This window comes from Parasteatoda tepidariorum, chromosome 10 (genome assembly GCF_043381705.1).
Source record: "Parasteatoda tepidariorum isolate YZ-2023 chromosome 10, CAS_Ptep_4.0, whole genome shotgun sequence".
NCBI lineage: Eukaryota > Metazoa > Arthropoda > Arachnida > Araneae > Theridiidae > Parasteatoda > Parasteatoda tepidariorum.
Window position 1 is genome coordinate 77,480,944 of NC_092213.1, and position 27,020 is coordinate 77,507,963.

The 27,020-nt window shown below is 30.7% G+C and overlaps 1 protein-coding gene across 2 annotated transcripts in view; it reads right to left on the reverse strand.

The window, feature by feature from the left end:
- Nucleotides 1–27,020, reverse strand: part of LOC107441782 (major facilitator superfamily domain-containing protein 12-like) — a 39,359-nt gene that overhangs the window by 8,946 nt on the left and 3,393 nt on the right. For both annotated transcript variants that reach the window (XM_071186442.1, XM_043054356.2), the window contains exons 3-9: nt 25,244–25,451; nt 23,456–23,579; nt 21,888–22,085; nt 12,794–12,886; nt 9,318–9,410; nt 6,710–6,889; nt 5,322–5,410 (exon numbers count right to left, since the gene is read on the reverse strand). In XM_071186442.1, coding sequence (XP_071042543.1) covers nt 5,322–5,410; nt 6,710–6,889; nt 9,318–9,410; nt 12,794–12,886; nt 21,888–22,085; nt 23,456–23,579; nt 25,244–25,451 — 985 coding nt within the window. The remainder of the gene's footprint in view (nt 1–5,321; nt 5,411–6,709; nt 6,890–9,317; nt 9,411–12,793; nt 12,887–21,887; nt 22,086–23,455; nt 23,580–25,243; nt 25,452–27,020) is intronic.

Sequence of the window (27,020 nt, forward strand, 5' to 3'; positions counted from 1 at the left end):
CGCCTCGTAAGCATAACATAAGCGGAGTGATACAGAGGAAGTTTTCTGAATTTCTTCCAGCTAGGAAGTTTGCTATTGTTCACATTCAGTCAATTATCCATATGTGTGATCAATGCTTCTTAATTTGCTTAAATCTCTTATTTATTTGGAGTAATTAAATTGTAAAGCTCCGAGCCATACATAGAAGTGGGCGTAGCCCTTAATATAATGATAATAAACTATAGAAAATATCAAGGCATAAAAATGGGAATATTAAATAGAATTTGGAGAAAAGAGTGAGAAGATCTCTTGAAGGGAAGTGTATCAAAATTTTGGGGCTTAGCGAGCTGGAAGCGGAACCTTCTTGTTAATTTAAATTCTTGTGTGCAGATAGAAATTGTGAGTCCATTAAATTGGTGGGAGGCGCTAAGAAAATTCCTTAAAAAGACTAGAAAAAAAACGTAATGATAAATTTGAACTGCAAATTATAGCATAGTAATTTTAAACTAATCACTTTTAATTAATCTATTTATATGCTGGTTTATTTTTTTTAAATTCAACAAATAAATCAATTTTTAGTAAGTTACGCAAATTTTTTATTAATAATTTTTTTCTAAATGTTTAACTACTAAAACTATATTTTTATTTTAAAACATGATTTTCTCTGGATACCTATTTTTTTAAATTTCTAACCGGAGATTTGCCGATTATTAAATTATCAACTTTTCGATTCGTGTGATAGTGAAGAATTAAACTTTCAAGTTAGCTGCCAATTATTTATTTACTTATTTAATGTTGCATTTATTTATCAAATGATTCATTATCTATATTTTTATTGACTATAATGAAAGCGAGACATTTTCGTAACAGCCCATTGTTGTTGGAGGTTGGGGCCCTTCAATATGTCAAGTGCTGATGATGTCTACGTGGCCAGCATTGTGCACAGGACGGGGACTGGGAATCGACCCCCAGCTCCTTAGAATTGTTTATTGGCTTACCAGTTGACCAAATGTATCTCATTGACAATAATAATTAAGTTTAAAATCGTTTAATCATTGGTAGGGAAATATTGGTGGGAAAAAATTAAAATATAGTGAAAATATTAGCAACAAAATAGTTTTTCATTGAAGCTAATGAAGTACATAGCTATTAATGATTAGGTCAAATTCGAAATCGGTAAAATGGGAATTCCTCCTCCCAAAAATATAAGTTTGCGAGGCCTCTGCCTGTGAAATCCTTGAATAAGGAGAAATTGTAGTTGAAATATTGTCTGTAATAGTTAGTCCCGCAGTGGACTGATCGTTAAGACACGGTTTTCAGCAGATCACCGAAGTCAAGCATCACTAGCTGCGGTCAGTGTACGGGTGGGTGACCACTTGGATCAGTCGGCGTAGGGACCGAGGGTGTGCGGTATTGGTCCTCGTTAAACTGTGCTACCGTAAAGTGCTCGACTTCGCGCGCAGGTTGTCGGGCTACCGAAGCGGGGGTGCCATCCCCTTCGCAGAGGATCAAAATTGCGATGGCATGTCTTCGGATCATCCTCCGGGATGTTTCCCAGACCGTCGCCAATAGCCCATTGTGCAGCTCTAGTGCGACGTAAATTAACAACAACAACAAAAATATGTCAAGTGCTGATGATGTCTATGTGGTCAGCAATGTGCACAGGTAGTCTTTACTGCCCAGACAAACTGGTCATCAATCTGACCCATCAATCTGAAATTGAAAGGGCTTCAAGTTCTGGGAATCGATCCCCAGTTTCTCAGAACTGTTTATTGGCTTACCAGTTGACCAAATGCATCTCATTGATTAAGTTTAAAGTCCTTTAATTAAGTTTAAAGTTTAATTAAATGAAAGTCAAGTTTCAAGTCAAGTTTAATTAAGTTTAAATTAATTAATTAAGTTTAAAGTCGTTTAATCATTGGTGGGGAAATATTGGTGGAAAAAAATTAAAATATAGTGAAAATATTAGCAACAAAATAGTTTTTCATTGAAGCTAATGAAGTACATAGTTATTTATGATTCGGTCAAATTCGAAATTTCATTCGGTAAAATGGGATTTGACCCCTCCCAAAAATATATATTTGCGGGTGAAACCCTTGAATAAAGAGAAATTACAGTAGAAATATTGTCTGTAATAGTTAACAATCTATACTACCACTTATATTATAAATATAAAAGTTTCATATTTAGTAAAATAATAAAATAATGAAATAATGAAAATGTTTTATAACTTATCGAGTAACCTCAGTTATCATTGGGGCTGCTTCATTCAATTTTATTATTTTTGCCGATCTGTTGTAGCAATGAACGCAAAACTTCGAAATTGTTTTCATTAGCGGTATTAACGAAATTTTGACGAATTAGTAATAAGTTTTCGAATAGTATTCCTATTTAAGTGCTTTTTTTCTAGTCGTTAATTTTTATTTTTTTATTATTATTATNTTTTTTTATTTATTTTTTTTTTTTTTTGCTGAGCAGAAACTGAAAAATTTGTAAAAAACGTCTGTCTGTGAAATTACGGAGATATGTTGAGAACGACGGTGGAATTAAAATATATAACTTTCTATAATTAGGTCAAGATAAGATAAGATTTTTCATGACTACTGAAAAATACTTAAATTTATCTTTTATTCGTGAATTACAAAGTTATTCTCGAGTTAATTTTTGTACCCATATTATATTCCATGTTTTAAGCTATCAAAAAATATTTATTGATAGCCTAAAACATCTAGATATATCTTACTTTAGCTACCAATTTTTAAAAAAATTGAGAACTCTGTGAAAACTACCCTCAAGTTTGCTAGCAATTTTGAACATTAAAACGTAGCTCAGATCTCAGTGAGATGCCGCTAAGCGACATTAACTGATTCGTCGGATTTTTGAATTGGGGATAATCGGATTTTGCAATAGGTTGGAGTAGAATTGGGGGCAGAGGGGTTGCAAAGACCAAATTGTAAAGTCATGACTGCGAAACCAGACGGTTGAACATATAATGAAATCAATGGGAAATTAAACATAATTGAGATTAAACTAGATTAGAATATAATAATATTTACAGGGGTTAGAATAATATTAACATTTACTCTGGTGTAATAAAATAGAAAGTAATGGAGAAAATATATACATCTAATTACACATTTACACTAGAATGAAAAAAAAGCAAAAACTGTCAACTACAGAGAAAAGGTTATATAAGTGATAGATAGTCCGGCAACTGCTTTGTCTGTGACTCAGTCACAGTGACCGACAGTGTTGTGACCTTGTTATAGTGATGACCCAAGCGTCCTGGTAATATCCCTATTTCAAAGATGCCAACTGCTCCGGACACGCCACAATAATTAAAAAAACGGTAAATAACTACAAAGTAAATTTTGCGAATATTTGACTATTTTTGATTGATTTTTAAAAGGCATAGCATGACATAAGTACTAAAAAGTGGTGAATTACATAAGCCTACGAATTATTTAGAAATAGTGGTGGATAAAAATCTATAAAATTGAATTTATTAAACCAAGAATTACAATTGATAAACTACCACTTTAAAATATATATTTGCTGTCCGGAGCAAGTTGGCATCTCTGTAAAGGTACCAATTTATCGTTCCCAAGGCTGCGACCCATTTGGGTTGCTCGCATACCGTGGTGCCGATGAATTGCCGTGTTTTAATTTGTGAGTGTTTATTTGAGATTAAATTAATGGAGTGATAATTCAGAGAAAAGAGCTACGCATGTTGTTACGAATTTCTCCCTGACCAGAAGAGGGCGTTGTAATCACTCACAACAATTCTATAATCACTTATGTGGCAGGCAATGGTTTGAACTGGATGGCTTGTTGGAGAGCCCCTTTTCGTATCATATTGTTTTATTATTAAACTTGTTATTAATTATGGTTTCTTTAATTAATGCACCCATTCACCACTGAATTATTCTGCAACACATGTACCACCTCGTGAAAACCCAGCAATTTTGTCCTAGTCCTAGTGTTTTAATTTTAATGGGCACCTGGGTCGCGAAGCGACCCCTATTCAGCAATTTTGAGTTCATTCCATATACTTATATCAGAATGTTTTTAAAATTATAGTGGTATTAAAAAAGGAAGGCAGCTTTAAACTTCCTAAGCTCATTTTGATGGATGCAAATTTTGCATGGCCACCATTTCTAAAAGCTTCAAGCGTGATCTTTCAAATCGTACCATCAGTTTTGCTTTTTAAGATCTGCCAAAACATTTGTTGCCAAAAGAAAAATTGTTTACATAGGTATAGAAGTGTTCCTATTATTTTGTCGCTCGTCTGTATTTATGCAAGTTAGTGTGCTCAATAGAATAAGTGGTTTATAATTCCTTTTACGTTGAACAGACATCACAAATTTACAAACAGGTTACAGTTGAATTTGAACTACTTTCGTCAGAAAAAGGATAAAATTATTTAGGGAAAGTACCTTTTCATATCTGATTTCGTACCTTAAAATATGATCTTCACTAATTATATAACATATTTGAGGTCCCCCCCATAGAACTATTGAGATTAAGTCCTAGTACGTAAAAATCCGATTATTAGTTCAAAAGTTATTGTGAAAGACTTTTTTTTGCCCATATAGAAATGTTTTAAATCAATGCAATTAATAAGTTATTACAAACATAATAATGCTGTTTTTATACGTTACCAGTGACTCACGTTTTACATTTGCTAGGATAAGCTTACAAATGAATTCGAATTAATAAATAGGTTAATTTTTACAGTTAATAACACGTTTCTTGCTTTCATAAAAGAAGGGAAAGAGTTACTAGCAAATTTTATACTTATACTAGTGATTTTTTTAAGCTATTATTTCCTATTCCAAAATAAATACTTTTTATTACTTGTAAAAAGTTTCAATCGAAATTCATAGCAAAACATTTGGAGCTATACTGTGTTATCCAGCTCAACTGTTGCAAACAATAAAAAGGAGATAGGACACATCATAGAGATTGGGGAGAGCATAGCAACCTCATGACAGTAGACGTCATCGTACGACGATAGGGGTACTTTCTTATTATAAACGTCCTGTTCATGCGCATTTAAGCTGTATTTTTATTTATCTAAATTATTATAAATTTATGTTAACTTTACATATAATAATTGTTGATCAAAATTGCTTTCAAGAAAATTTTGAAATCGCTTTTATATTGTAATTTAATGGCTTGGTGAGCTAATCACCAAAATTAATTTACCGGAAGCACCCCTAGGGACGTGTGATATTATATTTCCGGTCATGGATTGCTATACAATTTTTAATCCTCATGATCTGCCCTATATCTCTTCCAAGTTTGTAACTATTGTATTAAATCATGAAATAGAAACTTACGAGTGTATATATTGGACCAACATTCCAGCAATACCATTGGCGATTTTATCCCAAAAGCTCATACAGCCATACACAAAAGCTCCACTCTCCTATGAGAAAAAAAACATTATTACTGAAAACAATTTACAATGGGATGCCTGCAAGTGACGTAGTGCGGGTATCTTAATCCTATGGCATTTCTTTACTTTAGCAACTGTTTTTCCATTCAATTTCGAATAAGCTAAGCCTATCAAGTATAAGTTCTCCTAAGTGACACCTTCTTTATTCTTTCGCAAAGATTTCAATTCTTTCACTATATATTTCTTATTTAACGCAAATACAGGCACAAAGTCACGTGGAACATAAACAAACTATATAAACATCGAAATTGCAGGTACACAAAACAGAAATAAATCACGATTACAATAAGATACATAAACAAATAATAAATCTAAGTTAACTAAAAGCGTATACGAGAAAGAATTACATTTTAACAAATTCGATGTGCCATTTGGCGCTTTATTTATTTAACTTCACGTAAATTAGCATTCTAACTTTTAGATAGAATCTTAGCTCAACTTAAACGCGCCATTTTGCTGAAAAACGATCGACTGACGTCATAGGTCACATGTGTGGATATCCGTTCTCTTCTTCTTCTTGAAGTGAGATTATCCAATTTCAAAGTTGTAATTATGATATAATCCGGCATTTGAAGCAATCTCCCCGACATCTTTAAGAAAAATCGAGATTTCACAAATAATACTCTATGAGGGTTGCCACCACCACCCGGAAAAAAAAAAATCAAAAAGTGGTACTTAAGTTTTTTAATGCTGAAAAATAGTTGATAGTGGCTTCCGCACTACAAAAATATTTCCAATAGTTTTTAATTTCTTCAATTATTTTCTTTGTAATAAACACATTGGGATAACGTGGATCTCATAGATCTGCCACATTTATAATTTTGGTTACTAATTTACCTTAATACTAGTAGGAATTTCATTTTTAAAGATGTCATTTTAAATTTTAACCTGGAACTTAATAATCTCATCAACCTTTCTTCTTCTTCCCTGACCCAGCAGGCTGGCATTGACCCTGGCCTTCACCAAAATTTTTTTAGAAAACTCGCTAGTGTTCCGGAAAACTTGCAATCATTATTCAGTTTTTGTTCGCAGTTCAAGTAGATCTTTTACCATCTCAAATTTAACAAATAAAGTATATAAGTTTAATTAAATAAAACTTCTAGTTCACTAAAAAGGCGCGTTTTGTGGCCTGTCAACTTTCTTTACAACGCAATTTTTGCCATGTCCATATTTAATTTGCTAAATACGAAGAAGAGCGGATAAAAACCTAAAGGAATAAAAACATTGCTTTTATTTTGAAAATTTACAGCACATTTCGTGTGTACTTACTGAGCTGGTGCCTATGAGATCGTGCGTGAAGGAGAGAGAACTAACAATGAGCATTGAAGCGGCAGCCCCGAGCATCACACCCACACCATATATCCCCTGACTGCAGAAACTGTCCCCCTCACCTACGGAGATCCAAGCACATCCACCGACTGCAAGAACAGTTCCAGCTAAGAATGTCACCTGCAAAATCGTATCAGCACTCATTAGAGCAGGATATATATATAAACACAAGGAAGAAAACAAGGAAAGATTGGGAAAGCGCAAAGATCTTCATCAGGACACATCCTTTACAATAAATGCGATATTTCTGTATAAAGAATAATTATTCTAAGATAAAAATTACTCTTTATAATGCGTAATATTACTCTTTATAACATATAATGGAAATATATAATAACATGGTATAATAGAAATATATAATAACATGGCGTAATGGAAATAGAAATATAATAAAATGAAATAAATGCTAAGGTTCTCTTCAGGATGCATTCCTTTATGACAGAGGCATTTCGAAATATGTATAATTATCCTGAGATAAAATTTACTCTTTATAATGCACCAATGCTTCAAAAAAATGAAATAATAACGTGAACAAAGGAGGAAATTTATGAAAGTAACTAGAATTATTTTTAAAATTAAGCATGTTGCGCGCTAACAGTTAAGCATGTTGTTTATTGATTTTATGAACTTATATCGATTATAAATGTATAAATATATTGCTCTGTTTAAAATTATTTCAAATTTTGAGCATTGTACTTTTGTTTTCCTAGAGCTCCAAATAGTTCAGGAAAGATTTAAGTTATACCTTGAAGTAGAATTTGGGATGTTGAGATTAATTGAAACACTTGGTCAGAAAATGTTTTTGAAATTCTGATTTTTTTAATGTTGTTATTCAGGGCCTTTCAACGTAGGCGTCCGCATCAGTCACATTAATCATATTAAACCAAGTATAAAATATTAATGAATAACGTTTTAATCCATACTAATAGAGAGGTTGGATGAAAATATGGAAACACTTCCATACTAATTCAAGTAAGCCATCTTTCTTTTATCAGCAAAAATGTTTAGAAAGGCTTTATGCCGCAAAACTGTTGGCATAGTTTGAAAGATCATGATTGAAGCTTTCCTTTACAAAAAATGCGATACTTCTGAATAAAGAATAATTATTAGAAATGGCATCTTTTTCACTCAAGCAAAATTTGCATCGACAAAAAATGAAAGCAGGAAGTTATAATTTTAAAAGCATTCTTATATAAATATCTCAACTTAATAAAATAATTTCTAAATTGCTAGTATTAAAGCCAGAAAAAGGTTAGAAACTTCCTTTCTTCATTTTGATAAATTTTATTTTTGCATGGGGAAAAATGACCATTTCTAAAATCCGAAGACAAAATTCCTGATGGTCCCATCAAAAACTTTTGATGGTTCATGTTGTTTTCAGTACGTTTCATGATGGTCCAACCTCATTTGATGATTCAACTTCATTTGATGGTCACCGTCATCCAACATTTTCCATTCTGTGCTCATGGTGTTTGGTATACCAACAAACTTCCATCATTTCATGATGGAAATTGCTACTTTAATACTTTGATGGTTAACCAGCAAGAGAATTTGATTCTCAAGAACCGACAATTCATGAAGATCCATGATAGTTCCAACGAAACATTTCCATGATGATTTAATGGGAATTCTTGTTGGTTCAGCAGTTGGTTCAGCCCATCATAAATCAGACCGAATTGCTACGTTGAGGAGATGGTGGTTCATGACAATTCCAAGATTTGATTTCTAAGAATCAATGATGGAAATTTCTGCTGGTTTAACATGAACAACCCATCAAAACAAGCTGCTATTCTTATGTTGGACTATCGTAAATCAGTCTATTGGAGTGATGGTTACTTAAGTTGGACTATCGTAAATCAGTCTATTGGAGTGATGGTTACTTATGTTGGTTACTATCAAAAAATATAAGGGTTCATGATGGAATTACTGATGGTTACTATCAAGATTATGTTGGTCCATCAATGGAAAACCATCAAAAATTGTGACTTGGGTATCATGCCAACTGTTTTTCAAAAACATTCGATTCTAAAAGTAAAATTGTTTACATACATTTAAAATAGATGAATTTCCATATTTTTGTCCAACCTCTGTATTTCACAGTAGATATTAATATTTTGTTTCTCCGAAATAATAGCTAAGCAAGCAATTATCTTATGAGTTTTTGAGAGAAAATCCCATTTTCTTTCAAATATCTGCAGATTTTTCTTAAACATTTCTTTCTCATTATAAAAACTTAAATTTTGTTTTAAAAATTTCTTTCACCAATAATTTTAAATCACCAATAATTTTAATCTCAATAATTTTAAATCACTAGGTATTTATAAGGTTTAAGAAGATCGACAAATACCATCAATATTTGTTCGTAATTGATTTTTAAAGAACTTTTTGTCAGGAAATCTTCATTTTATTGTTTGAAGATATAATTTCATCTTTTTAAGAAAGCATTTTCTGAAACGATGTTGAAAGATGCTAACGAAATAAATTATAATTTTCAATACTACTGTTTTATATGAAATTTAAAAACGTTTAAAACTTTGTAACAACTTACTTTTTTACTCAAGACTCTAAAAAATTTAGGAAGTGTACAGGAGACTACAAATCCACTTATATTCATCACTAGTGGAATCTTAGCGATAAAATCCTGAAACGATACAGATAACACCATAAGTTCAATTTTTCATAATAAATACTTATAAGTTGAACCCTCATTATTTTAATTTATTTTATAACAGTCGTTAAACAGCTGACGTATTTTTTTTTTGGGGGGGGGATTACGACTACCAATGTTCAACTTCATAGCTTTGAAATTTTAAACCAAATCCAGTAAACAAGGGGACTCCAGGATCAAGTATTGGGAGAAATTTTGCCTTCGTGGAGGACTTTTTGATGAAACTAACCCGCATTTACATTACATGGAGTGGAAAATCACGAAAACCTCCCACGGTTAGTCTGACAGCAAAGGGACTTTAACCCATGATCCGTCTACCACTGAGTATATTTTACGTCAGCACTGTTGTAGGTGTGAGCCGGGTGCGGCATTCGTATCGACCAGCCAAGGCTGGGATTCCAACATGATTCACTTCATTGGGAGGCGAGCGCTCTATCCCTTGAGTCACCACGACCCTCATTGTATTATTTGTGCAAACAACTTGCGGAAGTCTGTTTTGGGGGTTAACATGGTATTAGTACGTTTTACGGTATTATATTATCAGTACAGAAAACGCTGGCTCTTGCTGGTAGTCATATTCCCAAAAAATAAAAATAAAAAAGATCGAAGAAACAAGAAAAATAACTACCATCGATCAAACATATTTGTAAGTTAAATATTTATTTTACGACTGAATGAAGATTTTAAAATCTATGATAAACTCATTAAATATTTTTCGTCACTTTTTCAATTTTCCCAGACTGCTGCCACCCTGCTTTTACCAGTCAGTGCTCCCTAAGGGCTGCCTGCTTTCTACGCTTTTTAGAAAAATATCTTCCAGTGGTAATTAAATTTATGTTCAAATCCTTTTCTTTTTTTTTAAATTTGATTAACAGTTATTTTCCACACCACTACACTTAAATTACTTAAAGAGTTCATATATAAGGCGCCACATTGTTCCAGCTCTCTCTCTCTCTCTCTTTCTCTCTTTCAAAATTTTGGCAAAATTACCAAAAATTCTGAAAACTTTCGTTTTTAATTGTCTACAGCTCCACAAAATATTTTACAAAAAGCGTAGTAGTTGGCAACCCTATACTCACACACATTTTAATAGACAAAACTTTCTACACTTTTAGGAAAAATGTCTTCCAGTGTCTAAGTTATGGTTTTTACGTATGACTCTATATTTTGTAAATTTCATTTAAAGTTACTTTGCATTCTACTTGCAAATTATTCGAAAGTTCACACGAATAGTCTCTTTGTTCCACCTCTTTTATGGGAAAGCTTTGAAATTGCAAGTAAAGCAATCAAAAATTCTAAAAGTTTTAGTTTCAGTTTATCTACCACTTTGTAAAATATTTTACAAATTGTTTAGTAGTCTGATTTGTGTATAACTTCTACGAAGCCATAAAATGCAATACAGCTAACTTCAACCAAATATTCACCTTCGAAAACTACAAAAAAGATACAAAATTCAGACCTATAGCATACATCCGACGCCTTACAATCATCAAAATAAATAATGGCCTCGACAAATTTCTTAATCACAGATGCACCAATAGTATCAGATTCAACAACAACAATATTGAAAGATCTATCAAGCTTTTCCCCACGTCGACCATCAACCTGCATCCAGTTCTATAGCCACACATAGTTTAAAGCAAGCTGCTTTCTTTTATTTTCAATATTTTTATTTATTCAAACAAGGTGCTTCAATTCCCCCTCATAGCTACCACTCTGCCTCCTGACTGCAAGGAACTCACTCAATGCTAAATAATTCACGATGGTTCTTAGTTCAAAAGTTCTTAAACGGTCATTTGACCGTTTATGGTACGTTTAGCGTTTAAAAACCAAGTGAAAATTCATAGCAATAATTGCCAAAATTATCAAAACACTACATAAATTTGAGATGGAATCGGTACGAGTTTTGAGCGATAAAAGAGTCAAATGCGCCATTTTAACTTTCTCATGTGCGTCATATCATATTAAAAATATTGAATCATTTTAATTTCAAATAAATTTAAAAAGAAAGCTGCAAATGTATCGCAATGATTAGTTTGCTTGCTACAAATCTGAATATGTTACAAAAAAACAACTCAGCCATACTTTATTAGTATGTAAAATATGGTGTTCTTTCAAGAAAAGAAGAAAAAAGAATGAAAGAGCATCATTTCTAGAGCAAACTATGTTTTAAACTTTTGCGATTTCGGTTTTTTATTTTATATCATCAATTTGCGAAAGCCAGACATTACCGATTTTTTTTTTCAAATCCCAAATGAGAATAGAAAAATCTTTATTATTTCTTTCCCCTCTAATGCGTACGAAAAGCATCTTTGAAGAAAAAAAATTTGCCGAAAAAAAAAACTTCTTTCAAAAAATAATGCGCAAAGGAAAATCAATTTTTTGCCCATCCCAAATAAAAAAATCTTTATGCAAAAACTTTACAAACGTTCTGCGACAATGTCGCAAAGTCACCGCAACTCTGCCACAGGGACTTAAGCTATCAGGCAAAAGTTTTAATTTTAATTATGTCTAGCAAAACTCTTAACGACTACTTTAATTTAAAAAAAAAAAAAAGAAGGGTATAATTTTTATATTGCGTGTAATTTTTATATCCAAAATATACCAAAAATAAAATAAAAATGTTATATCTGTCTTTTTATGGCTCTAGGACAGAATGAATTCTTCGTGCCTATGTGTGTTTATTTAAAAAAAAAATTATTATTTATATGGCGCGGCAGCAAATAAATTGTTAAATTGAGATATTAATAAAATGAAATTATGCCAACCTTTTACTTTTTTGACTCAGTTACAACAATGAATTTATGTCAAAAATTTATGCTTTAAATGAAAATTTTCGACATTCAACACTCTTTAATTTTAAAATAAAATTATGTTTAAATTATGCTACCAATTTAAGTATTAAATTTTTATTTATATATTTGATTTTCAACCATTATCTGGTGTTCCTTTTAACTAATGTTCCGAAATTAAATACATAGCGACAATCTGTAACAATTGTTGCTATATTTTGTACCAATTTAGTCCACCAATGCGTGGTGTAACTCCAAAGACCGAGCTTTTTTTGTCTAAATATTCAGTTATTTCAATCCAAAGACCGAGGTTAAAACATTAAAAGTTGTTGATAATTTAACCAACTACTACTTCCAATTATTTGAAATAATTTTATAAAGTGGTAGACAATTAAAAACAAAAGCGTTGCAGTGGTGGGGAAAATAAATTTAAATCAAATTTATGAAACAAAGCGCAGTATTACATTAAAACACACCTAGCGAAGAAATTTTCCCAAAAATCGTAGAAAGCTCGCGGGACTTTCAATTGGACGATAACAAACGTGCAATAAATAAATAACTTACACTGTTAGCCTTGAGTGACTCTTGTAAGTAAAGAGGCATGAAAACCATTCCCATGTTTTGGAACAATCTTGTCAACATGTACAATAAGCTAACCTGTAAAAGAAATATTGGATGAGAATTTTTGACAATACAAAGGGACAATCATTGGCTACAAGACGGGATGTAATTTTACTGTAATTCCAGAAATAAAAGCATTTCAAGTGTACATTCAAACATGAAAAATTTCAAACTGATTTGAATGAGTTGAATTTTATGAAAAAAATAGCCGAAGAGGATAATTTATTATTAAATAAATGTAAGTGAACAATATATTTATGGAATAAAATTTTACTTTTATAGATTTAATTATTTATTAAATAAATATTAATTTTACTTTTAATGAGCAAAACCAATATACAAAGTGACTCATCATGGCTTTAACGAATTCGGAGGAAGGGTATACCACTTAAAAATGATTGAGAATACCATAAAAATCCTTGTCTGGAAATGTCATCATGCGCCGCTAGGGACGCCTACTCAGGCTCTTTATGTTCATTTGAGAGAGTAATTTTATTGGTCTAAGAATAAATCTAAATTTGTGTGTATTTTACATTTTTCAGTAATTACTGTTAAATGTTCATTAAAATAAATATAGTCAAATTCGTTCAAATCTATACACATAAAAATCTGTTTTAATACTTAATTCACTATAAGATGGAAATAGTGGTCCTAGGTTATCACCGATTACGACTTCAGTAGAGGAAAGGATGTGTGTGGGGTTTGGTAATATACCATACTGTAAAACAGTGTTTCCCAAACTTATGACAGTTGTGTACCCTTTCTAAAATTTTCGCAACGCTTTGTACCACTAATTAAAAAAATGAATGTATTTTTTACTATAAAAGAATTGCACAAAAGTTAAAAATCACAACTGGCTGTTGACACCACTAATTATTAACTGTTAACTCCGCAAAAAATAGTCAATAGAAAAATATATAATCGTAAATGTTCATGGTTAGCTTTGCTTTTAAATAAATTTTTTTGAAATTTTCGTTTGTTGCAAGATATTTCGTATAAAAAGCGTACCCCCGCTGAACTGTTCCCGTACCCCTGGGGGTACGCGTGCCACACTTTGGGAAACACTGCTGTAAAAGATTTGTAAAATTTATGTATTAAAAATTATATTGTTGTGTTTTATATCATACTAGGAGGCTTCGCCCCCTGCTCGCTAATGCTCACCAACCCCCGGAGCTGCTTTCGCAGTTCATTTCGGATTGCTTCGCAATCCATTGCTCCCTTTGCTCGCTCATTGGATACGCTCTGAACGTCTAGCTTTTGTATACCTTTTTGAATACTGAAGTTCCGAAAACTTTTCACTGTAGAAAATTCTAAACCTGTACATTTCAATATTAATTTGAAATTGCAAACAGTTCACATATTTTTCTTAATCACACTATTCTAAATTTCAGTTGTTGAGAAAAGTAACTGTTGTAAGTTTTGTTTTAAAGTCTTTCCCACCAGAGGGCTAAAGCCATGTGTTGTAAAACAGTATGAAATAGTAGTCTGCCACTGAACGCCGGATGTAAAGCATCGGCTTACATCCGGCGTAAATAGAATGAAGATAATTTTGCATTTTTAATTCTCTGAAGGGCGCCACCCTAATAATATGGAATTTGTAAAATAAATGTATATATTTTTGATTGTTGATGAAGCTCATCATTATGTGTTTTCATCAGTGTTCAGAAGCAGAACAACTAAAAGTTTTTTATTTTATCACAGAAATGTAAAATGCATAAAAAACAAAAAAAAGAGTAAGAAAATGAGTATAGTCAGAGAAAAAGTTTAAATTATAATATAGTATTTGTCAGTTAAAATAAAACTTTTTGCTTAAGTCATTTCTNGTAATTACTGTTAAATGTTCATTAAAATAAACATAGTCAAATTCGTTCAATTAAACACATAAAAATCTGTTTTAATGTTATTTAATGATTTTGGTCTATGAATAAATTTAAATTTATGTTTATTTTACATTTTTCAGTCATTACTGTTAAATGTTCATTAAAATTAACATAGTCAAATTCGTTCAAAAATTAACATTTCTATCTTGTGAAGCCCAAGATGAGTTCGTTTCTACTTTAGGATACTTAATTCACTATAAGATGGAAATAGTGGTCCTAAGTATTCACCGATTACGACTTCAGTAGAGGAAGGGATGTGGGTGGGGGTTTGGTAATATACCATACTGTAAAAGATTTGTAAAATTTATATGTCTTGAAAATCATATTGTGTTTTATGTCATATTACACTAGTTATATTTAGTTTCAAAATATTATTTAATTTGCTCTAATTGAATAAGATGTGTGTGTAATCCATTACTTTTTTATGCGCAAGCAAAAATTATAAATACAGTAGTTATTGCATTTAAAATTTTATTTTTGCAATAAAAAACCATTTTTTAACAATATAAAGAACAAAATTAAACAGTCAGAAAAATTTTCTATTTTTGGTCCAATTTTTCTGAAATATGTTACGGGGTTAAAACCATGTAGTTTAGCAATTTGGCACAGTTAATAAAAAAGGAATTTATCACATTTCCGATGCAGCTTAAAACTTTTTTTATCTCGTTTTTTTTTTCGTTGGAGCTGAATTTATCTGGCCATAAATATTTAATAATACGAGGATTTTTTTTTTTAAGTAAGGGCCGTTTTGTTGTGTACACTAACAGGTGGCGCGTGCGTCGCAACGAGTGCTTGTGTCGTGTCTCGGTATTCCTTGTGGACAACTGTGCTCAGTTGCAGCTGTATAGGTAAACTGTACGGTCAATTCTGTTAATTTAAAATGTTCAAATTTAACAAATCAAACAAACTTGTCAACTATGTTGGGGGAAAAAATAGAGAAACGTATGTAGAATCTGAAAATAAATTTGCTTCTTGAAAATGTTCGATTCGTTTGGTTGTTATTTTCAAATTGCCCTTACTTAAAAAAAAACAACCCTCGTATTTAGATCTGATGAATTTTATGACTAAGGTAAGTACAATATGGATTTTGTTCTCTAAGAGAGCTACACTCATATCATAAGTTATGCATGTACTTGTATGCTTGCGTTACCCAGTGTTGCCAGAACCTGGAATAAATAAAAAGAAAGAGGTAGCTGAGTTTTTTCAACGACACCGGAAATTACTTAAGTTTAGCTACCACTTGAGTGTCGGAAAAGCGTTTCCTAGGTAACTTAATGTATTTCCATTAACTCGAAAAATAATTTTAAGTGGTTACGTATGACATAAAATGTCTTGAACAGATCTTGACAATTTTATTATCTTTTTGAAATTTCCAATCTAAAGGGGCGTAAATGGCTGCAGGCACCCTTATAAATGCTAATGATGATGTAGAAGTTTCCAATCGTTGCAACAAACCAATGTTTCATTCCTGTTTTTTTTTTTAAATCTTTTTCTTTTTATCTTTCTTTCATTCATGTTTTCACTAATTCTTGTTCCCTTTACTTTTACGAACATTTTTGTCTTAATTACATAAAAACAAATTTAAAATTATGAATTGAGTATTCTTTTGGTATCTTATGTTTTTTTTTAAATTGCGATCGAAACTCATGACCTCTGAATTTTTCTCTTTGGACCTTTTTCTTTTAACGTTTTGAATTTGAAACTTTTCAAGCGAATATTTTTTTTCCCTAATTTGTTTGTTAATATTACAAATAAAAAAAATTTCTTTAAAAAAAGTCATATATTGAGATTTTATTGACTTATTCTAGCGTTGCTCATGCCTCCTCAACCCCATCGATGCAAATCACAGGCCCCTTCCCTTTTAGGTGCTTAGGCAATATTTGAACAGCCTATTAAAATAATTATTTCCTTAAATTTGAATTTTTGTGGCTTAAAAAACCGAAGTATTTTTTTTTATTGAAGAAGTTTTTCTACTAAATCTAAAAAATGGAAACGAAAAAACAAAGCTAAATTACTTTGCGTAATCATTTATTATACGATGAAGCAAAAGAGTTTCACTAAAAACCAGTATATCGAACCATTTGCATGCTTAATTTAAAATTCTAGTCACTAGTAAACACTTAAATTGTCTGTCTCTAGTTTTTTGCGTGACTGCAATAAACGTCAAACAAATACATTTTTGTAAATATGACCTTCAAAAATATCTTTTTTTAGATAGTTCTTCGATTGATAAAGAATACGACATTTTTTTTCCTAACTGATTTATTACACAGAAAAAGTTACCTCGTGGAATTAAAAAATTTTTAAACTTATTATATAATTTACCAATAAATCATCTAAATACACTTTTTTCTTTTCAAAAAAATCGCAATAAATTATTTTTAAATTAATTATTTCTAAGATAATTAAGATAAGAATGTTATTGAAAGAAAAACATAATGCATTGGCTTAATGCGATGTTTTTTTAGCCTGAATTTTTTCTAGACTAAGTAGCTTCGTAGAATTAAAAAAAATTTAAGTTATATAATTTACCAATAACTCTTATGAACACACTTTTTTCTTTCTGAAAAATCTCAACAAAATTATCGAAAAAGCAAAACTAATTATTAAATATAACATAATGTTTTTTTCAAAGAAAGGAAAGGTATTTTTTGAAGGAAAGGCATAAGGCACTGACTGAATACGATTTCTATCACCCTTAATTGTTTTTTAGAAAAAGTCGCTTTGTAGTATTAAAAAAATTTTAAACTAAATATATAATTTACCAATAAATCTTGTAAACACACTTTTTTTCAAAAAAAATAAAAACAAAATTATTTTAACATTTGTTTTTAAAAGATAATCAAAATTAAAACGTTCTTAAATGAAAAACAAAATGCATTGACTGAATACGTCTATTTTTTTCAATGTAAATTTTTTCTTAGGAGAAGTTGCTTTTTAAAATTACAACTTCAAAAGCTAATTATTAAATATACCAATAAATCATATAAACATACTTTTTTTTATTATAAAAGAAGACAACAAAATTATTTTAATAGTAGTTTTTTACAAATGTAATCAAAACCAATATGTTCTTGAAAAATATAATGCATTGATGATTTAAAAGTCTTAGTGAATGAAATAGGATCGATCAAAACAAAAATTTTGCATCTGGCAGATGTAAATGCTGACAATGAAATAATATTTCCTCAATTTTTTCAAAGTCGGATACTAACGCAAGCCTGTCACTAATTCGGGTCTTTTAAAACAAACTGGTATAAAAACAAACTGGTACTGGAAGATGTATTTAACTGGTAGTATAAACAAACTAAAACATATTTTTACAGTAATTTTTCAAAAATAATCAAAATCAAATTGCTTTTGAAAAATGAAATGCATGATGAATGAAATGAAATGAAATGACGTTCAATGCAAATTTTGTACCAGGCAGTCGCAAATGCTGATTGTGAAATGACTTTCTCACTACTTTTTTTTTAAATTAGTTACTTTCATATATGGCAACGTTACTTTTAAAAAGTAACGAGTAAAAGTACAAGTATTTTTAAAAAAAGTAACGAGTAAAAAGTAAAAAGTTCTTATTTTAAAAAGTAACGAGTAAAAAGTACAAGTAAAAGTACAAGTACTAAACAAAAAAAGTAACGATTTAAAAGTACATTTCTAGGAAATCGAAAATTCAAAGTAACCTAAAATTTTATTGAATAATATTCTTATGTTCTTTAATGTTTTTGCAAAATTGTTGTTATTTATTTAATTATTTTTAATTTTGAAAGTTATGGACATTAATTTATTTTTAAATTCGGAAGAATATTATAATATAATTTTATAATATAATCGTATAATATAATTTTAAAATCAAATATAATTTTAATATCAAACTTTTTATGGATTTGCGCGAAAAAGAAATTTTATCTATTGATTTTAATTTTTAGTTTATTATTTTTATTTATTTAAATTACCATTGATTTAAAAATTTTTAACTCTATAGAAACGCGTTTTAAAAGCACAAACATAAACAAAGCAAACACGGGGTTTCAGATAGCTTTGTGATCTTTGAGCTAGTAAAAAATAATTGAATGTGCAGTATAAGTTGAAACAGAACAGTCTACAGTTTTATTTGTAACAATGGCTAATGCTCAAGTCATGCGAGGAAATCATTTTCCGAACATTTCTGCCTAACGGAATAATTAAAATTTGTAAACGAATTTTAGTATCAGCGGCTAAATTAATACCTTCGAGTTTTCAAGAGTTAAAATAGTAATTATAATAGTTTACAATAGCACAAATAGTTCTGAAGTTCTTAGAGATTTGACTGGGCGTTGTTTGACAAGGTCGGGCATAAACATAATTTTAGTAAAAAATGTACTAGGTAAAAATGCATTTAGTAAAAAATGTATTAAGACAAAAATGTATTACTAGTGAGTTCAAAAAGAAAATTTAAAAACGTAATAACAAAATCCATCATTTTTTTTTAAAATTTTATTAAACAAATGCATAAAACTCGAAAATAAATGAAAATAACTTGCTAATTAATACTTTTATTCATTTTTCAAAATAATTGCATTTCGAAAGCATTTTTTTATTTTTTATTTTTAGAAAGCTGACCGAGTTTTAGAAAAAAGTAACGATTTCATTCGACATCTCCGTTACAAATACTTGTACTTTTTCCCTAAAAAAGTAACGAAAGTACAAGTAAAAGTACTAAATTTAAAAAGTAACGAGAATTAGGATAAACTACGTACTTTTTACTTGTACCGGCGGTACAAGTAACGAAAGTAAAAGTACTGCCATATATGATTACTTTGGCAAGCCTGCTATTTATTCTGAAAATAAAAATTCGTAGCAAAAATATTCCATTTCATCAAAAGGAACAACTATTCATTAACACCATTATTTATTTATAACGTTACCGTTAAAGTGTAGAAATCAGTTATATCGCATACCATACCTGCCAACTTTCACTCTTTCCGAGAATGGGTTTTCAGAGTGGTTGTAGAACAATAAACGAAAAACAATCTGACTCAAAAATATATTTATATTTTGATCTCGTTGAAATTCGCTTGAGCAAGGATTATTATGCTTTCATATATTTATTGTTATTATTTATATGTAGTGGTGGTCAAACTCATTTATAATTATCATTACAATTTAAAAAGTAAGTTGGAATAACCTGTGTATTGCTACCACTTTAAATATGAAAATAAAATCTTCCGGAAGAGTTGGCAGGTATGGCACACTATCTAGATCAGGGGTTTCCAACTAACGGCCCGCGAAGCCTTTTTTTTGTGACCCGCGAATTAAAATATATCATTTGTCATTTTTTTTGCGGACAATTTTCGTAAAAAATCTATATGGGTTTGAAATACTTTTTTCATTTCTGTGAAATTTAACACACCAACGATGCAAAGAAATTTATTTCTCAGATTTTGCATCCAAGAAAATATTTATTCAAATACAAAAATAATCGTGTATGTTGCTCTTTTTTATTTAATTTTTTTGTATTTTGGGAATATAATTTAGCATGTGCGTATCAGAAATTTTAGCGAAGAAATTCTCCGATTTAACTTTTTGAAACCACTCATTTTGGACGAAAATATTTACACACACATTTGTAAATTTTAAATTTAAAATGTAAATATCTATTCTACATCTATAGATATCTATTCTACAGCAGACAAACCTCAATTTTCTCATTGAATATTTTGTGTGCTACTAGGTAAGTCTTAATGCCAACCTTTTTAAAGTTTTATATCATAACAATTAGATATCTGTTGCACGTTAATTGTTTAATACAAAGGTACATAGTAAAGTTATTGTAGCCCGAATTTTTATTATTTATTTAATATTTTTAAAAGTATTATTAATATGCAATTAAATATTTTTAAAAGCCTATTTCTTATTTTAATTTGTAATTTAATACTTTTGTTTTGTACAAATTGGTAAAAATCTGACAGTAATATTTAATGTTCCTTCAAACATAAAAGAGTCCTACATAAAATTATGGTAAATTTGCGGCCCGCCATTTGATTTGTGTTTTTAATTGTGGCCCCGGCCTCATGTAAGTTGGAAACCCCTGATCTTGATAATGTGTAGAATGATTAGGGAGATCCGTTAAAGTGTCAAAAATTTTTTCATTTCTCAAATTTCTAACATAATCCGCAAACTTGTAGATGATTTGCACATTACCTACAAAGTTCTCATTAAATATCCTCAGTGGTAGGCGGATCATGGGTTAGAGTCCCCTTACCATCAAGCTAACAATGGGAGGTTTTCGTGGTTTTCCTCTCCATGTAACGCAAATTAAATTTAGTTCCATTAAAAGTTCTCGCCGGTGTCTAGAAGTAACATTGTAATTTTGAGCTGTGATGGCTCAGGGGATAGAGCGTCGGTCTTCCAATGAGGTGAATCGGGTTCGAATCCCAGTGATGACTGGTCAATACGAATTCCGCCCCCGGCTAACACCAACCACAGTGGTGACGTAATATATCCTTAATGGTCAACAGATCATGGGTTAGAGTCCTATTGCTGTCAGGCTAATAGTGAGAAGTTTTCGTGGTTTTCCTCCTCATGTAAAGTAAACACGGATTAGCTCCATCAAAAAGTCCTCTACGAAGGTGAATTTCTCCTCATACTTGATCCAGGAGTTCCCTTGTCTTCTGGATTGGGTTCAAAATTTAATGGCTATGGAGTTGATCATCAGTAGTCGTAGACCCTAAATTGGATCGGCTATTTAACGACAGTTATAAAATATACTAACTCTGTGTAAACAATATTTTATCAGCAAATGATATGGAATATCGTACGTGACACAATTCGAAAGATCGTGCTTGTATCTTTTAGAAATGGTGTCATTTAAAAAGTGGCGGAGTAACTTTTCATACACTAAAAGAACTAAATCATACACGCATCTTATTTTTTTAAAAAAAAAATAATAATAGAATGTCGATTTCCTCATTTAATGAAATATTACGCCAATTTCAATAAAAATAAAAGAGGGTGCTGGTTTGAAATAAACAAGACTTTGCCCAACAGTTATAAATAATTGCTACGAACTCACAAAAATCGTAATAATAGCATATTATTTGCTAAAATTCGCTGATTCAACATAATGAAATTTCTAAAAACAGACTAAAACAGAAAAAAAAATTCTGTTGCATTACCTGATAAAAATGCTTTTCTCTAATCCATCCTCTCCACGATAGATGGATATTCTTTCTGAATTCCTCTTCCTTCTGTCGCTCTATACTGTCATCATCCTTCTCTGACGAGTGTGCCGACTGAGATGGCACCTCCTTCACTCCTATGTGGAACATAATGGAGAAAAAGGAACCAACTCCGACGACGATCAAGACGATGACCTGAAAACAAAGTATTAGTTTAGAAATTTCTTGTCATTCCACTCCTTTTTTTTTAAAAAAAAATTTTTTGAAGCTTTAGGTATGCCCTGATTAGGTATACCTTAACTTTAATACTGAAATTCACAACACAGAATTAGAACTTCTTACCTGAATTCATGGAATATTTTTTTAAAAGAATTTTGCGGTTCATGGGAGCCTGTAATCAAATTTTCTTTTACTGAGTTGTTAACAATAATATTTTTTTTCCAACCTACGTTGAACATCTGACTCAATCTTTGGTTTACGACTACTGATGTTCAATTCCGTAGTCTTGTAATTTTGAACCCAATCTATAAGACAAGGGAACTCCTGGATCAAGTATTGGACGAAATTTGCCTTCCTGGAGGACTTTTTTTGATGGAACTAATCCACATTTTCGAAACATGGAGAGGAAAACCATTAAAATCTCCCACGGTTAACGTAACGGTAAAGGGAGTCTATCCCATGATCCGTCTACCACTGATACTTTTCGTCAGCACTGTGGTCGGAGCTACCCGGCTGCGGAATTCGTATTGACCAGCCATCACTGGGATTGGAACCCGGTTCACCTCATTGGAAGGCGAACGCTTTATCCCCTGATTCACCTCGGCTCTAACAATAATATTGAAATTAACACCATAGTGTTAAAACTTTTAACCTAACTCTATGGCAATTTTTTTTTTAAAGAGAAAGGTCCTTAGGAGTCCTGTAATCAAATCTTCCTTTAAATTGTGAACTTGATATTAATATCATAAAATCATATAGTTAAATTGATATTAATATCATAGAGTGAGGTCTCCTTACTTGACTTCTAGGTGCATCGATAAAAAAAAATTCAACAACAAAAATTTATTAATAAATTTATTAAAAAAATTTATTAAATTTATAAATAATAAAAAATATTAAAATTAGATTGAGCTCTGTAATCAAATTTTTATCTACTGAATTTTGTTAACTTTAATATTGAAATTAAAATCGAAGGATTAGAACTTCTAACTTGATGTCAAGGAGCACTTTTAAAGAAAACTTTAAGATATGTGGGAGTCATGTAAGGGCAGTGTATAGACATTTGAAAATTAAAACGTTGAGAATGTTTGGCAATTTTGCCAACAAAATAAAAGCTTTAGACGAGAGAGCTATTGACATGTTAGCGTTTCATAGGAATTTAAGTTTACATGTTGCAAAATAACTTTAAATTAAATTTAAAAAATATAGAATCATACATTAAAACATGAACCATTTAGACAAAATTTCCCTAAAAAGCGTAAAAAGTTGGAAACCCTTAATATGATATAACCTGAATTTAAAGTTCTTATTATCAGTTTTACAAACTATAACATCTGATGACTTACCAGAAATTTTTCAGCGTAATTGTTGTTAATAGCTTTCACATCACCAGTCGGCTGCCTCGTCAGATCAAACACTGCCCAAACGATGACATACGTTCCTATATCAGAGGCTGTGTTGATAGCATACCTAGATTAAATAATTTAGATTTTAGCTTTTGTTGTTTAATATGATTAACCCTTTCGCGCCGACTGTCACAAATACGTGACAGCAAAAAACCGTATCAATCAGGGTAAGAAGATAAAACTGGTAATCAAAGTATTTCTTTACAAGTTTATTTGTAGGCGGAGTTATAATTTTTTGATTTATTTAATTCACCATTACTTTGTTCAAAATAAAACTATTTAGTTATACTTTGAATTAACATTGATTATATATATGATTAAACTAACAATAATTAAAATAAAAGCAAAGTAAGTCTGTCAAATTAGTAACGACTACATTTAAGTTACCGTTTTTTATTTAATTGCAACTTGATTCTGATTTTGTACGAATGCTTTTCTGAATCACCCGTCCCCAAGGGGTTAAGCTAAGCAGTGTTCTCTGACAACTAAGAAGATGGTAGTGAAATTTTTTAAAGGTTATTTGACAACTCAACTGCTTTAACTTTCCAGTTTAATATTCAGAAATTAGACATCTCTCATAGAGATTCTCACTGAGAAATAATTTTTTTAAACAATCGGGAAGTTACAGGGGATAGTTTTCGAATGTTCTTTTAAACATAGTGCTACCAGTTATCTTAGTTTTCCTGAGGACGATGGTCATCTTGAATATAATACTTTGATGTTGTTGTTCGAAATATCTTTAAGAATGATAGGCGTGCAAAAATATATTTAATGGATAACTAGCCAAATTCTCATTATGTGACCCAGCTAAATTAACTGTTAACTGAGCTAAGCAGTTCTGAAGGGTACGAAGAAGTTTCCTCATAATATATCCTCATATACTTCCTCATAAAAATACAAAGCAAAATTTGTTACGTAAAGAGCCCATTAACTCTTTCGGGCCGACTGTCACAAATACGTGGCAGCATAAAACCGTATCAATCAGGGTAAAAAGATAAAACTGGTAACCAAAGTAGTATTTTAGTAGTTTATTTGTGGGTGGGGTTATAATTGTTTGATTTATTTAATTCACCATTACTTTTGTTCAAAATAAAATTATTTAGTTCTACTTTGAACTAACATTGATTATATATATATGAATAAACTAACATTAATTAAAGCAAAAGCAAAGTAAGTCTGTCAAATGAGCAAAGCTTACATTTAAGCTACCGTTTTTTATTCATTTACATCCTGAGTCTAATTTTGTACGAATGCTTTTATGAATCACCCGTCCCCAAGGGGTTAAACCTCTTTATTTGCTGCGGAGATCGCTTCACTTATGAGGTAAACATAAGCATGAAACTAAAACAGATAAGTGCCTCCGCCCCGATCGCATTGTGCATTACACATGAAACGAGATTTGAATGTATGCACGCAAATGCATCTGAAACCAATTTCGAACCTTTCACTCATTAGTTTCAATATGTAACTTGAGTTGAATTTACGTGCTCAAACTGATATTAATTGGTTTCAGCATATTACATGTTTGTAAATATGTAACATGAGTGGAAATACAGTATTATTTTCGTTTATTATTCTTGTATAATTGAAAACATTTTCTTGATGGAGTTTGAAATCCCATATTCCAATGCAAATTTTTATTCTTTCTTTTATGCCTGATTTATTTTGCCCACAGTTTATTTTTTCAAAAATTTAAATCCGACTGTATTAAAGAGAACATTCATTCACCTGAGAACATTGAGAAAGTCTCTTTCGCTTTCATGAGGAGTGATGGCAGGTATAAGTGACATGTGGGACACCTGGACAGCTGCCCATCCCACCTGGAAGATGATCACCAAAGGGATGAGCAGAATGGTCATGGCAAACGGACTGGCCTTGTTGCATCCGGGACAAGAGCTGAAGATGAAAGGAAAACTAACCACAACACATATCGTGCCTGAAGAAAACCAAAAATTAAAAATTTTAGGCCTTATTATGAGAAAGTTATAAACCACAATATAAATGAATGAAAAGTTAGCAAATTTATGATGAAATGTATTCTATAGGTTTTCGTTTTGGCTACCACTTCAATGTTATTGAAACCAAAAGCATTTTAACTTTGAAGTGAAAAAGAGTGCTCCTAACCTTACGAATTGATATTGTATCAACATTATTTTGCAATACAGAAGTAATGCCTAAATGAAGAAACTATACTCCTTACTTATGCACAAATTAATTTAATTTAATTACAGTGGAATTTTAAGAAAAAATTTCAAACCACATTTATAAAGAGTGTTCCTTACGAATTGATACTGTGTAATTGACGGTACCTTACGAATACCTTTCGAATTGATATTCTGTATCTCTTATACAAATCCAAATATATATGAAAAAGTATAATGATGTATTTCATTGTTGTCGGTACATTTTTATTGTCCGGAAAATTGAATAGTAGGATCCGGTTTTCCTATACTAATTTCCATATTTATCTTCTGCATAAAATTAATAAAAGTCAAAAAGATGTCGATTTCCTGTAAAATATTTTTTTATTTCAAATTGAAAGGTATTTACCTGTAATATTGTCTTATTTTACTCTGCTATTATTACGTTTTTGATTTTGATTGTTCTCCAAAAAAAAGTTTTAAACTAAATGATCTTTTTTTTTTACAATTTGAACTATTTGTACATGATCTGCAGAGATGCCAGCAGTTGTAACTTGAACATCAGATGCAATTTGAAAATCATCTTCAGAGATGCCAATTCGTCCCACTTTGTAAAAAAAGTATTTTCTAGTGGTAACGAAATTTAAGGTGTGTTTAGCTTAGAATTTTTCATTGTAAGTAATTTTTCTACCACCACATATTTTTCTATCACCACATATATACAAAAATTCAAAATATCATATGAAATGAAACCTTATTACAATGAGCTCATAATGACACTTATCATAAGTAAGCGTAGTTATCCTTATTCTACAAGTTTTACTATTTAATACGCTACCAATTTATTAAAAGTTTTGCAAAAGGAAGAGCAATTGGCTTCCCTACTTCTGCAATAAACGAAGGTCGAAGATAATATTCACAAGAATGAACAACAGCTCTGCTAAACCCAGATCTAAGAACAACTATATAAACATAAATCATAACCAAATAGTTTGCAATCTTATAGTCGAAATTTTTTGTTACATAATTATTAATAATTTATTTGTTAATAAATTTAAAGAATAAAAATAATCGAATTTTGATTAAAAAATATTTTTATAATAATTCAATATCTGTTAAAAATTTCAAAAAACTGAAATTATCAGGTTTTTGTGCTAGAGGTGATAAATTTTATTCAATACCAGATATGTTACAGCTATGTATTTACTGAATGCATTATCCATTAGACATATGATACAATAAATACCTTATCAACCAGGCACACGTTACGTTTGTCATATTACCAACCAGATATATTACTGGTTTGATATTTACTGAATGCATTATCCATTAAACGCACGATACAATAAATACCTGGTACCACC